The 15,604-nt window shown below is 40.9% G+C and overlaps 1 protein-coding gene across 3 annotated transcripts in view; it reads right to left on the bottom strand.

Moving 5' to 3' along the window:
• The window catches only part of LDAH (lipid droplet associated hydrolase), a 130,091-nt gene that overhangs the window by 30,087 nt on the left and 84,400 nt on the right, over positions 1–15,604 (bottom strand). For all 3 annotated transcript variants that reach the window (XM_075750522.1, XM_075750521.1, XM_075750520.1), the window contains one exon: positions 10,074–10,314. In XM_075750522.1, the coding sequence (XP_075606637.1) occupies positions 10,074–10,314 (241 nt within the window). The remainder of the gene's footprint in view (positions 1–10,073; positions 10,315–15,604) is intronic.

Here is a 15,604-nt window from a genome sequence, read left to right as displayed (position 1 = left end):
CTTTAGACTCTTGTTTGTGTTGGCTAAGGACGACAGTAGAGACTGGGGACACATTTTGTCAGGTACCGGCAGTACTGCACGTAGAAAAGACTGAAATGCCATTCTCTACTGTCACACAAGGGACTCCCACAAAACCTCCACAAATTCTTAGTCTCCTTCTCCCAGAAGGCTTCACTGACGCCTCCCTTAGTAAATCTGCCTGGCAGCAGGGTAATTTCACAATAATTTGGTATTACAAAATGCTTGAGAAGTATTTTTAAATATGCAAAACATTAGCAAGTTTTAATTCCCCTTCCTGACCTCTGTAAAGGTAAACTGGACAATATACAAGTAAATTGGTAATTTGCTGGTAATTGTAGCAAAAGGGAAGAGTCCGAACTGACTACCTGACTGGCTCTTTTTTGTAACTGAGAATTAGTTATACTGTGTGGGAGTGCTAAAGGTCCCAGTCAAGAGCTGGCTTCAGTGTGTCAGAGGCTATTCAGACTACCAGGAAAAACATCATTTCTGCTCCACAGATTTCACAGTCTATTTCTAAACCCATGGCTGTTCAACATTGAGTTGCAGATATGCATGCAGAGTTTTGCTCGTCCTTCTGAGGGACTACAAGCAGAGGGTAGAAGAAGAGAATAATTTGACTTCAATGGGACGATTATAGCCGGAGACTATTATTTTCATGTGCAATAGAGCTCATCTGTACTTTGACGTGCTGTAATATGACTTTCAAAAGTCCTCTAAACTGTAAAGCAAAATTGCTTAAATTGCAAAAAGTGATGAATCAATTCTAAGTTGGATTTCCATGCTAAATTGAAATACCCTGCAAAAAGTAAATTGAACTTTTGAAAATAAGTTTTCCTCAGGGAAGGTACTACTATCTGGTCACATTTTTTTCCTGGTAAATTGCCCGTTTTATTGTAAGGTTCTTCAGAGGAGTGTAACACTAATTTTCAGTTTGTTCTTTGCTCTTGAGGAAGCAATCTCTGTCATTCTTCAGAGTCAGAAAACAGTGGTAAGACCTAATAATACCAAACAGCAGTGTAATTTCCTATGGGGAAAAAATATTTTCTACCAGTAATTATTGCCAACAGCAGTCTTGGAAATATCATATAACTTATTGTTTAAAACATCAAACAGAAGGAACTGCTTAGTATCAAGGATGACTAACACAGGAACATGTGCTTCCACACATGCACACACACATTAGATAAAATGTTGATGTTTGGAGGTTTACAAGATTGTAAATGTTGACTTTGGGTTCTGCTTAAGTTTACACTTGAATTTAGAATGAAAACATACCAGTTTATATATAACCATGATCGACATAAATAGGCAGAAATAGCTGCAATTGTTACGACGGACTTCTCCAATCTGCTTGGTACTATAGTTGCAGGAAGATCAGAACTATATAAGAAAATCGGTCAGCTGTGCTTGAGAAAGCACAGGAGAGGCTGAAGGCAAAAATAAAGTTATTCAACAATTGTACCCAGGTGCTTTACAAACAATAGATACTTTGTTGAGGAGTGCGAAAAACACTCATTTACTTTGTGTGATGAAGCATGTGCAGGTGAAGTGGGGTGTGTGATGGAAACTGAAATGTCTATGGACTTAATCCTGCCCTAAGTTACTTTGGAACAACTCCCATCACCTTCAAATGACAAAACTATCCCTTAGCTGGAAAAATTCATCTCCTGTTTAAGCTCTCACATACCCTGGCAGATGGCTGTGATGATGGGACTTCTGCTAGGGTACAGATTTTTGGTTGTGGAAAGTGTCTGTTCTCTCACCCTGCCAGAGGGGCATACAAGGGTCTGGTGTAGGTGGTGCTCCGTCCCACAGGGAGTGGCCAAGATGGACACCGTCCACAGCAGTAGTTTAGCACCTCCACACTGTGGTTCCTGTCTGAGCTCTACTGGGATTAATACGCTCTAATAGACAAGGGTTTATGCATGTGACTAGGTATATGGAGGTCAGTTTAAATGCTTTTCTGGATTGGGACCTGATGCTGAGTCTTTCTTGAGGAACCCTGATGAAATTCAGCAACTGGAACACCTGTGCTTTGAATGAAGTGAACTTCCTCTCAGGTGGAGTGGCTTTGAGTGGTATGAAAGGTGAACTTTACACCACCCTTTGTTAAACATAAACTACTGTTTTTAAAGCTCATTTTAAATACACCTGACCATTGCACTAACCAGCGAGCAATCTCCTGCACCCCTGGATTGCTCAAGATAAGCCAGCATTTCCTCCAGAGATCCGTGAAGACTCTGTAGACATTTTCCCCTTGTCAATATTGTCATGTTAGAGAATTAGGCAAGGGAGATGGTGAGTGCTGGTGGACATTGTCATGCGAAGAAGCAGCAGCAAAGCAGACTGCAATTTTGTTTTAGCTGACACTAGGAATTACATCCAGACTGGTGTCCCCTTTAGGCACGCGGAATGCCAGGTATTGCATTAGTTAGCAGCTTTGCAAATGTCATTTTCAAAAACCCCTTTATTCCAAGACACAAACGCCTATAATTTACCCATGGGTATGGATTTAGCGTGTGTTTAAATACTTTGTTGGTACTGCATGATGAAAGAGTTCAACAAATCAAGCTAAATTCCCAACCAGTAAACACGAGTTACGACAGAGCCATGAGCTCTACTTCATATATTCCTTGGGGGAGTTTAGACAAACACCTCTGAGACAAAAGGCAGGAGCCTACTGCAGAAGGGAATCCTTCCCCTGAATTCAGGGGCTTTGCACTGGGCCCAGGGAAAATCAAGTGCTAATTTTCAGATGACTCTGTCTGGCACTGGCTAAAACAAAGCAACTGTAGCTGCTAGCCCTTAACTGGCATATACTTATTTTCAACATCCCTTCTGCTTTGTTGATGTTACCCCCTCCTTTTTTTCATGCCATTTGCAACGCATCAGTAGATTCACTGCAAGTCAGTGGGAGTAAATGGTATCCCTGGGGATGAAACCCCACCAGGGGTGAATAAACAATCTCCCCTTCCCCAACCAAATCCCAACTGTGCCTCACATTTCATGGAAATGATCAGCAGTTCCACTATCAAAACATTCACGCCTTATGAGTAATATTTACGATGGGAGTTTTTTATGTTGGGTTCCCCCCCTGCCCCCCAAGAAGAAAAAGAGGAATAATTAACAGAAATGAACCCAATGAGAAATTTCCACATTATTACTATTATTTTCACAAGGTTTTTACAGGAAAGTAAAAGCTTTTGCAAGTAATAAAAGTCCTTGTTAAACATCTTTCTTTCTTTCGGAAATAGGGTAAATTATGAATCAGATTGACTTTAAAAAATAAATAGGACTATAAATACATAAAAGTTGTTGCCTTCTTCCAGTAATTTAATATGAGCATCCTACTCTGAAATAAGGAAAAGTTTAGTTCACTCAGATGTGAAAGCAGAAAGAATGAAGCAGATGTGAGGTTTTTCCGTCAGCTTAAGTGCTGCCTTGGTAAGGTGAGTTGTCCGACTACATTAAACAAACATTTTAGTCAGGCATCACACAGGAAAATAAACAGTAGCAGAGGAAACATGAAAATATTAAAGACTGTTATTCTTTGGCCCCTTTTCCTGCGAAGCAGGTGATAAAATATTACTGTGTTTCCACAGGTAAGGAAACACGCTCTTAAACACTTTGCAGAAATACATATTACGATCATCACTTAAAATGTCAGAAGTGGATAGGACTGAACTGTGACAGCACACAGGAGCCTGCCGAGAAACTCTGCAGAAGCAGATGATTTAGCGCTGCTGGGTTACCTAAAGCAGCCTTCTGCCCCTCGGCAATACCTGGCAGTAGAAATTCAGGTACAGGCAGAAAACATCTTGTAAGAGACAGCTGTAGAGTTACCTGATTTCAGGAAAGACTTCTCTTCAATCCTCATTAGTTAGATGATAGCGAGAGGGAGGGAGATAATCTGCTGTATCATGTTGACCTCTTTCTGCCCCACTTTGTCTCAAAGAATGCACACAGGAGGAAGAGAGGAGACCTGCTGAGCTTCATCCTTTTCCTCACCTGTGATATATTACACTACACTGTCCAGATTTAACATTATTTAGTTTATGTAGATGCAATTTACATACCATGTCAGTAATTTCTGCGCTCTCTGAAATTTTGTCCAGCTATATACATCATGTCTGAAATTCTATACATATTTAATTAGAAAAGTAGAAAATTATCCTTGAAATGATTTCTGCATTATAGCCAGAAGTTATCTAAAACCTACGTTCATCAGAAGAAACAAAGCAATCACTTTTTACTGCCACGGCTTTGATTTCAGTCAGCCTGGAAAATCAACTTGAAAATTTACTGGTCTATGTTCAAAGATCTGCACAGTTGCCCAGTGGTGAAGGGGGAGAGAAAGCTTTTATTCTCCTGCCCACTATGAAAAATGTAGGTGTGAGATTGCAAGGTACTACCTGAAATCCTCTGTGGTATCAGTTTCTGTCATAGAATCATAGAATGGTTTGGGTTGGAAGGGACCTTAAAGGTCACCTAGGTCCAACCCCCTGACATGGGTAGGGACATCTTCAACTACATCAGGTTGCTCAAAGCCCCATCCAACCTGACCTGGAATATGTACAGGGATGGGGCACCTACCACCTCTCTGGGCAACCTGTTCCAGTATTTCTCCACCCTCATCATAAAAAAATTTCTTCCTTAAATCCAGTCTGAGTCTACCCTCTTTTAGTTTAAAATCATTACTGCTTGTCCTATTGCAACAGGTCCTACTAAAAAGTCTGTCCTCTGCCTCTATTTTAAAATGCCCTGCATGCCTGTCTAGTGAATGCGGTTTGTGGAAGCTGCTCATGACTGACATAGGTATATGTATTTATAAGGCTAAACTAATGGTTAAGCAGGCTCACTAGATCCGCTGCTGCCCCGGGATGTAGGTCTATGTACAGTTCTGCTGCTGATCAGCTATGTGATGCTGGGCAATAGCTCATTGCTTGCCTTCAATAACAAGTTCTTTTTTAAGTGCGCTGTTACAGTGTTTGAAATAATACGACCTAGATGAGAATATAATGGGCAATGCCCCCTTGGCTTTTTACTCGATGGAGAGTTTTAGTTCTGTACAACAAAATCAAAAGAGCCCTGCCTTCTGTGCTGAATTTAGAGGTGCTCATTGTACCTTCTGTTACTTTTAGGAGTTAAATTTTAATTTCAGTGCAAGAAAAGAACACCATTTTAATTTAAAAACAAAGAAAGAAAAGTAAACTAATTTTAGCTATGTGGTCATATAACTTTTCAAAATACCCTTTAGGGGGCAAAGCACTCTTATTTCACCATTTCAGGTGAATTCGTTTATCAAGTGCTTACCTAATACTTCAAACATTGTTTTTTTAACTCTGAAAAATATGAGCAGAACAGGTGGAGGGGCTACTGAGTGCCACGAATACAACTCCACGCACTGTTCTTACCCAAGTATTTCAGTTAGATGGGTGTTTCTATAGCATTTCAGTCTCCAGAAAAAACTCATCAAAAATTTCCCGTCTTACTTGTCAGGAAATGGAGATGGAGATGTGAAATGAATTTTCAAAGGCAGCAGGAAACAAACGACAGGACTGTCACTAGAAACCAGCTGTAAATTCAACGCAGCCAAAGCATGGGATTTCTGACTGTCCTTCTGGCAGCAAGGGTAAAGGCTGCACGGACAATTCAGATCCCATTGTTTTCTGATGTCTGCAGCAAAACAAATGGCCAGTAGATACAGAATGGGATTTTATCTCCTCCAATTTATGTATCTAGCAAAGAGAGAGTCCCTTTGTAGCCAGTAAAGAGAAACAGTCATCTGTCGGGTGTGATCCACCTGACCTGCTTCAGATCCCAACTATTGGGACAGCATGATGTCCGCAGTGGTCAGATGAAGACCACCCATAATGTCATATTTAAATTCTCTCTGATTAAGAAGAGAGAAATGGAATAGAAACAGACCTCAAGACATGATAACTCCCAAGGTCGGGATAATTCAAACCCAGAATGAAATTTTCCAGTTGGCTCCCTGGAGATAAAAGTTTAAAATAACTTAGTCAATGTAAAAGCTTATGTTCCATTTTCATACCTATTGCAAGCTTACATTTCACTGGCTTTTGATACAAATTTATCTCACAGATGCTATTTCACAGTTCCGCAAATTTTATCCTATGAGAAATGTTTTTACTCTATAGCAGGCACTTCAGGGATGTAATTTTGCCATCCTGAACAGTCAACAGAGAGAAGTAGTTACCGCTGGGAGACAAGCCTCAGTACCTAGTCAGGACTCTCACTTCTTACGCAGTCCTGTGGGAGGAAGAGTGGAGTGCGTGAAACTGCCTTAGCCCTTTTTTCTCTGTAAAATGAGGGAAAAGTAAACACTCCACATGAAATCGGAATGTCTCCACACTTCGATCAAGATAAAATTTGAATCCAAACTCTGAAGTTTAATCTTAGCTCCTTGTCTTCTTACAACATCTCTTGGATGCTTAAAATAAACGGGAAATCTACTGTCTCCAGCTTTCACTCGTGTGACAGCCCAAACCCATCTGAAACCTTCGTTTCGGGTTTCCGAGTCCCCTCCTTCCCAACCTGCCTGCACTGCACAAAGCAGACCTCCCCTGCCCCGGACCAACGCGCTCCCCCCGCTCCCCGAATAGGTTAAACAAACAGGGAGATTCCTCCAGGGAAGTCACAGGTTCAAGATCACAAAGGACGCACCTCATTTGGGCCAGTTGGAGGTTTTTCTTGCTATTGTGCTTATCTGTATCTTCACTGTCATCCAGACGTTAACCTCTGACCTGCGAGCCCGCCTTTCGAAAAAGCTTTGCGGTGTTTACTGATTATGTAATGTCTGTGCTTTTGTGGAAATTTTACAGAAACAAATGGAGGAAGTTTGCCAGTCAAACGGCTGGACAATAAATCCTGTCCCGTGTAGATAGAATGGTTTACTGTCACTGTAAGTCTGCTACTGGCATCTGTCACCGAAGAAATGTTTACAAATTTCAACGCGCTGGAGTGCCAAAGTATTCCAGCATTGCAGGACTGTACATGATTTGTAGAACCGCCACCACTGTGCTAGATACGGTTAGCCTTGTTTTCCTAGCCTGAATAAACAGAGTGACAATGTTTCAGATAACTCAAGGTCATTAATGTCTAATTTTGCTCTCTATTCATCTCCTAGATTCATGAATACAAGTACTCAAATGCTATTTTGTTGATTGTAAGGCTTTTTCTACCCTAAGATATCTTTGCTAGAAGTTTAATCCATGTAGGCAAACTGCCTTCAGACCTGTTAGCTTATTTCTAATAGGGCCTTTATTATTTACACAATGTGTCTTCCCATTCTTCCTCAGAATCCACTTTCTTTACAGTCCCTGCTATCTCTCCTCTTTCTGTACCATTTCCCCACTGGGACAAGACGTTAGATGATGTTACCTTTCTGCACAGTGTCATCGCAACGCCTTCTGCTGTGTGACTGGGCTTCTATGTATCATCAACTATAAAGTTAGGGCAACGGAGAGACGAGCTTGGATAAGAAACGGGAACATAATTTGAAACAGCGGGACAGATAGGTAACATAATTCTTCCTTCACGGACTCTTTCAACCAAGGGCCTGATTCTGCTGCCACTGAATGGAGCATTTCACTCTCGATGTCAACGGGAGCGGCACTCGGTCTTAGAGTTCCGCTATAATTATGTTTTCAAATCTCATTTCCTTTCAGAGGAGAGAAAACATTGTTGTGACTAAGCTTTGGATGTGGTAACAAATCCCTGGCAGGTTGGTTTGTTTTAACGGACGTATTAGTTCTAAGGAAACTTTTACCATCTTTTCTGCCCTTAATCACAGCTTTTATTACAATTACAGTAATGCAACAGATGTACGTGCCAAAGGCAATATGTCTATTTTTAATGAGTTGACATGCAACCTTCCTGGAGAGGAGAAACAACTTCATTTGCTCAACGCTTCTGAACCGTATCTAGCAGTTTATTAAGGGACGAGGAATCAATGAGAAAAACATTTACCACAAATTCAGGGGCTTCAGTAACTCACAGATGCGCAGTCCCATAAAACAGACTCGGTTGTTGTGCTAGGTTTAGAGAATTTTTGCTGAATGGTAACATTTTCTATTGTCCGCAAACAATACAAGAGAAGGTTAACAGGCAATCTCTGGAAAGCCTAAGATTATTAATCCACACATGTGGTCCTGAGTCACTGGGTTGTAAAACACCACCAGTTTCCAAAGATGAAACCAAAGGGGAATTCTGTTTGAAAGAGATGATATCACAAGCCCAAAGGAACCAGTTGCATCAGTAAAGACTATTTATGCAAGTTTTACAAGACATTGGCTCACAGGGGTTTTCATTCTGGTGTAACGAATTCAGTCAATAAATTGAACATAGGCAGAGATCACATCCTAAAGAGCCTTCAGCCTGGTTCCTTGCCTCAATTTACCGTACAGCTTGCACACTGATCAGACACTGGCACACACAGAAAATTACAACACGTACACATCAACCGGGCTCATTCACCCGGGGACTAAAGAGCTCGGAGAGTCCGGCTCCAACAGCAGCACACAAAATCCGTTCTGTGACGTTATTCCTGCCACTGCTGTGGTCTGGGCCAAACAGCACTCACAGACAATGGCTGGCCACGCTTTTTTGGAGGTTAATGCAGGCCAAGGACCATTTCCAATACAACTCTGGATGTGGACAGCCTGTTTTGAGAGGTAAGAGTTTATCTGTGGGGACCAGGGAAGGCTTCCTGGCTTGTGGAGGTGTGACCCCACGGACCTTCACATACCTTTCTCCGAGACCAAATTATCAAAAGAAGAAGCCTGAAAGCCTAGTGTGCATATGATTGCATGCTTGCTTTCTCCTCGGTCATCATAAACCTGCCATAAATTAATAGGAGCTCAAGCAACAAACCACAGGACTCCTATCAGAAATTTCCATTATGGACCGGGAGCCTGGTTTTGGCAGGCAGCGGGTACTGCAACGGAGCGACTGTCGTTATGCCAGGGTCGTACAACATCAGCGGGGCTGTCTCGGTTTGGCAGTACGAACCCTCGCTGCCCACCCCGCTGTCAGTCTCTGTACAGTCCTGCAGCGAGCCTCCAATACAGACCAACACATCCACAGATTCCCGCGAACGGTACAGGACCTCGCTGCGACCACAGTTACTCTGGCACATCTGGTTGGACGATTAGTCGGTAAAATTTAACTGATAGAAGACAGAGCACAACTGGAAATGTAGGAATGTGTTTTTACTACTATTAATGCAATCAAAACTTCCTTCTTGCTATTATTACTGCGTTAGCACGTCAATTCTATTCCAAATTGTTTTCAACTGCTAACTTACCAAAATACCTGGAGTATAGCACAATCCACGTTCTGGTTTTCATTCTAAACTTAACATAATTTAGGTGAAATTATTCCGCTTCTTAAAGCTGTTTCTCTTGCTAGAATGTGCAAAATATGCGTACAATATGCACTGGAGGAACGTTAATCTTTCTCCGTGTGCCCAGAAAAGTGCTGAAATTCTTCTGTGCATAAAGTAATTTCTATGCATTTTTGTCGACTAAAGGTCCTTTTCTGAATTTACCAATGTTCCAATTCAGATGACAAAATCTATACAGCTGGTTAAATCACAGCTTTAAAAAAACAGACGCAAAGAACCCTTTGTGAAATTGATTACTGATCTATTTTCACCATCCAATACGAATGAAATGCAAAAAGTAAGCAGACATATGTAACACAAAAGATTGTAAACCAGTATTTTAATCATGTGAGATACTGTTAGTAGTATAGGTTGGTATAGGTTTTCTTAAGAAATACATATTCTTTGGGGAAATATTTTATTTGTTATTTTCCCCGTAACACTTTTTCTCAAAATTGACTCATTTGAGATTTTCCTGTACCTATGGTCTTACTTTGAGAAAAGATTAGACCTGTCCTTCAAAACTTATTCATGCTTTAGTATTAAGCTGTTGCCCACCAAACTACATCAACATTTACTAAATGAGAACAATACAAAAGCTTGTGTAACAAAAAAAACCCAAACCCAACCAACAAAATGTGCTCACCAATGCAGTCCACGCTGAAGAGATTTACGGAGGTTGTTATGGAAGATTCATCACAGGTCTTCATTCCTCGCAGAGCAAACCGCACCAGGGAGGCTTTGACTCCCTCTGGTAGAAAGGACAGCAGGTAGACGGGCATGTACAGAACGTAACGAAGTTTGCACAGCAAAGGGGTCATGAGCTTTCCTTGAGGGGACTGAGCCATACGCTCGATCGTCGGAAACAGCAGCACAGAGCGAAGAACCTGTCAGGCCATGAGAAAACGACTGTCAGCAAAGTCCCACAGCGCACTTAATTTTTAAACGAGTCTCCGCTTGAAATGAAGTTGGGTTTCCAGGCGTTTTGCACCTCAGACAGCAGGCAGGCTTCGCGGGGTGCCCAGGCTGAGTTTTTTAAAAGACGAAGCAAACAAGAAGGTGGTTATGAAATAAATGCTTGGTTCTATCGGTTTTGGAACAAGCACCCAGGAACGTGAGCACGGCCACTTGCTCCAGGACGGCGACCCCACCAGAGGGCAGCAGGCAGGAACCGTCATTTCAGGCGGGTTTTTCATGTCAGCAAAAGTACGCGGCTGTTTACTTCATCCGGTCAACTATTTTCTCTAAGTAAATCAACCAACCAAATTAAAAAATGTCATCCACTGTGATGGTAATTGACAGTTTGACAACACACAGGGTTTTCAATTTGCAGTTCAATATTGGTAAACCTGACCAGAACAAGAGTCGAAAAGCACACAGCCCCTTCACTGAGACGTGTACAGTGGCACACAATATTGCTTTTTATATGTTGTAATGAAACAGCCATATTCTAAAGCTGGTAATTATTTTATGTTATGATAATAGAATACACTGTAGCCTTAAAATAGGATGAAATTAATGAAAAACCCCACCCACGTTAACCAAAAGTAAATTAATATACCTACTCTCAATTATATTTCAATGTTAAGATCAAACAAATATTCTAAAAGGATATCTGCCACTTTTTCCTGGAAAGTAAAAACGTATTACAAGAATTCATATAGGAAACGCGATCAAAGATACATGACTACAATACATAACAGAAGTACCAAGAAAGCAAACTGAGAGAGATTCTGGATATTACATTTGCAGGTAATTAGGTATAAATTGCTGTGCTTTGCTGGTGACTCAACATAAATAAAGCAGATGTAGTTATCTATGTCTGCTTACTACATATACACCATTCTACGCAATGTAAAAAATATTTAAAAATAATTGTCTTTACTGTCAAAAGAGACTCAGCTGCTGTATGCCACCGTGTCTGTGTGCAGCACCACGGGGCTCAGCAGCTACGCAGTGGAAGGCACCGAGAGATGCTTGCAAGATCTGGACATTGTAACACAGCAAACAGCAGAAATGCAGGAAATATCAGTAACTTACTGTACTGTACTTTCTACAGCATTTTAAAAGCAGATTTTGAAAGTGCTATTTATATCTAATACAGAACTATTTTAAGAAATACTTCTACTTTCCAGCTGATACTACTTTGGTTTTAGACAAAGAAAAATACATTCTCAGGGAAATCAATCCTGGGCCTCTTTTTATTAAAGGCAACCAGCAGCTGAAGTATAGGAATGCAAGACTTGTACTAAATTATATGGTAGTTTTGTGATATTCCAGCTAGGAGCTGAACTCAAACTGTTGTGATCTAAAGCAGATTTGACCTGCGTTCCCAGGCACACATTAATCCTTTGACATTACAGTTTATAGATACAGGATTAGTTGCTTGGAGTGCTGTACTAACCACTGGGGGAAGTTGCTAAACCTTGGAGGAAAAAGGACAAACCAAGAAAGCTGTTACAATGACCCACGCATTCCTGCATTTTTTAATGGCACACAAATTTAAAAGACGGTGGGAAGATGGAGGATAATTTTATTGAATTTCTTTTTTTTAGTCTTTTGCAGATAATAGAGAAATGCAAAATTTGTAATTTTCAAACTCTTATCGACTATTTCTTAGTTTACTGCTAGATTCCTGAGCCAGGATTCTGAAATGTGCATTTGTCTGCCGAATTGCTTGAAGATGTAGTTCAATTTATTTGCAATACCACTGTGGCTACAACAGATTTAACCTACTTTATTATAATGACACATATGTTTGTGAAATCAGTATGTCACACTTGTGTCATGAAATAAGTGAATTATACAGGTAAAATGAAGGACATTAATGAGATTCAAATGCCCAACATCAGTTAATGATTTTTGTCCTGTCAAATGCCAGGATCTCATTATACGCAATTTACACTAGCTGAAATCAAGTAGACGGCACAGAATTATATTCATGTTACAACTTTCAGAATTATTATATAACCAGTCAGTTCTGAAGATGCAGGACATTGCCTATCATAAAATACTGGGCATTGCCACACCTATCAACATCACAGTACATACCATTAAGTAACATGTCAAGGTTAATGACACCTTTATTTATGGAAACTCCTCTCATACTTAACGACAGAGGTTTCTTGTGATAACGATCAGTCAAAATACCAAAAATATTATACACAACTAGAGAGAGAAATCCAGATTCACCTGGTTTAAATTACCCCCAATTCAAAGTCCAGTGATTTTTATCGGTTAAGTACATGGGAAGGCACAGAGCTGGCCAACTAGAGACACTAGCCACAGAGACTTGAGCAGATCTGGGGGCTTCCGAAAGCTGGCCAGTGAATCTACTGAAGGCAAACACACCCCATGTCCCCGCGTCTCTGAGAGCTGTGGGTCGTATCACCTACCCTTGCTGTGCTTTGGTCAACCCGATAAACATGGTACATGTATTCTTACATTATACTGGAATTGTCACTGTTGATTGTTGTGACAATAAACAGTATTTGTAAAACTGTCATTTAACTTAACAGTTATTTATTTAACGTGCTATTAAATTGCAAGATTTCAACACTTGGGATGACGCACAAGTTCAATGTCTAAGGCATAGCTGCTCTTTGGGTTAGTCACCAGGCAGCTGCTCCTACTTTCATCATTAATTTTTAACTTCAGGGCTCAAGACCTGAATGGTTCAAGGGAGTGTAATACGATGCAGTGTCACGAGTTTTAGATCTTGTTAGCAACAAAAACATTATCTGCAAGCTCTGCACATAATTCAATGTGGGTGCCAAGGCAGCTCCTAGTCTCTAGTCAAGTGGTGTGTACATATATATCTCTCTCTCATACATATATATATATCTCTCTCACTGAAAAAACAAGCAGGGCACAGCCTGAGCATGTGTCCAGAGAACAAACTGACCTAAACCTCTCCTATGTTCTGCCCTTTATGCCTTCAACACCATAGTAGGAAGGTGAGGGGACTGCTGGAGTTTTACTTTTGTGATTTTTTTTTTTATATACTTTGGTGTCTAGGTCTATCAGTCCAACAACTTCAGGTATGTAAGACCTGTTGTAAATTTTACAACGCAGAGAGAAGAGAAACTACTTATTTCACAGAAGAAGTGAGCCCTCAAGGCAAAGAATATTAAATGTCCGTTCCCAGAAAGCATGGCATTGACCAAGGGGCTTTGTTTAGGCAGGATCCTTAAATGAGTATGATTCACCTCATGTGATCACTGCTTCATATAAATATTAAAGAATAAACAAAGGCTTCCTCCAAACCACCTACATAAAGAACATATATGCTCCTATACATCTGGGCTTTCTATCCAGCTTTTCATATATCTAAAACAAGATGACAAGGTGACAACTGAGTACCTTCAAGCCTTCACTGGATAATGGTTATGTTGACATGTTTTTGGATTTGCAGAAAGAGTTGGAAGTTTTTTTGTTTTGATTAAAATGAGAACAGACTACAAAAAGCCAAACAATTAAATTTACAACAAATTGTTGTTTATCACTGCAGTTTAATAGTCTCAACCACACCAGTAAAGGATTTTTGTAAAGTGTTTAAATGTTTTATAAAAACACTAAAAGTATGCAAATCAGATCAAGCAAAAAAACCCTCATGGTCATATTTTTCACTAATGCCTTCTACTGAAAGAGTTGAAATATATTTGACAGCTACGATTTGAAGTTTGAGCAGGTAATACTACTTGTTACAAGGACTGGTAAAGGACAATGCTGAGGATGTAACACCATGCTTAAAAACCAGATGCCACTTACAGCCGGTATTCAAAAGAGTGACATGACTTTCAAAGCTATTAAGTGCTGTGATGCCAATGAGAGGAGCTCGATACTTTTGAAATCAGGCAGTTTTGATTATGCACAAGAAACGCTAGTTCCAAACTGAGGCGCCACAGGCGCGTACCTTCCGGAGATCACACCGGCACTGCAGCCGAGGAGAGAGCTGTGACACCGTGCGCTGGCTCTTAACATAGAGTGAGGTTTTACTAAGAGAAACAAAATGGGAGAGAAAAGCAGGCAGGACATGAAAAAGCAGACACTGACTGACAGAAAGGAGCAGGAGCCATTGTAAAGATTTGTTTCAGAAGAGATCCACAGCAGATGAATTCATTAATTGCAGCCAGGCTCTCTCAGTCCTGTACCTTGGCTCTCAATGGACAGCCCTGCCCACAACCCCTCGCAGGCACGTTCAGATCTCTACCGAGGCTGGAAAACAAGAAGACTCTGACCCACTGAAGAAAGTATCAGACAATGAAACTTCCTCAGAAATAACCTGCTGGTTCACTCTGCTTTAATTGCAGAAGCAGCGGTTGCTGGAGGCTCACATCGACTTTTGAGCAGAGAAGGTTTTGGAAAGTATTTGTTCCTGCTGCATAATTGGCTCTTAATCACCGGGGCGTGCAGATACGGTTAATATAATACCCACCAACAAAAAGAACATAAGGCTCAAATCCCACACCGGTTATGCAACTCAGAGCCCATGAGGAACTCCAGAGACAAATCAGCGGGCAGAAGCAAGGAAGCAATCTACTATGTTTTCGAACGGACCCATCGCACCGACCAACGCTCAGTAAAGAGGCATCCAAGCGCAGTTCTGCTGCTCGCCCGCAGACCCTGCAGCCACGCACCCCTGCTCCGCAGCAATAGCATCACTATGTGCACGACTTCACAGGGCTGGAAAGAAAACGAGCCAGGAAGTTGTTTTTAAAATTCCTTCAAAACCCTACCAAAAGCAAAAGCTGTTTCTCTGTCAAAAGTAACACTTCTTTTGATATATATTAGTTCATCCCATGTATTAGTTTGTTATTCCTCTGTTGTGCTGGCAGAGGAAAAGCTATTATCTGTCAGGTGAAACTCAGTAAATTTTTCAAAGATAACATAATGATGCACTTAATGGTAATCTACAGTCTACCCTTGACACGGAATGCCACATTAATCACAATTTCTTTTACCCAGTATGCAGAAACCTGCAGGCAAAACAACGAGGGTCAGGGAAGTATTCCCTGCTTTATTACCACAGCTGTGCCGAGCAGATTTCCAAGAAAACGCAGAGGAAAAACCAGACAGGGCTGGTTTGGGCTTTCCTCTCACCACAGCGGGACTTTCTGGACTTACCCGTTCATTTTGCTCAGTCATGAATTCTATATAATATAGTGCAGTATAGTA

The sequence above is a fragment of the Balearica regulorum genome, chromosome 3, assembly GCF_011004875.1.
Source record: "Balearica regulorum gibbericeps isolate bBalReg1 chromosome 3, bBalReg1.pri, whole genome shotgun sequence".
NCBI lineage: Eukaryota > Metazoa > Chordata > Aves > Gruiformes > Gruidae > Balearica > Balearica regulorum.
This window is presented reverse-complemented; position numbering and strand designations above follow the sequence as displayed.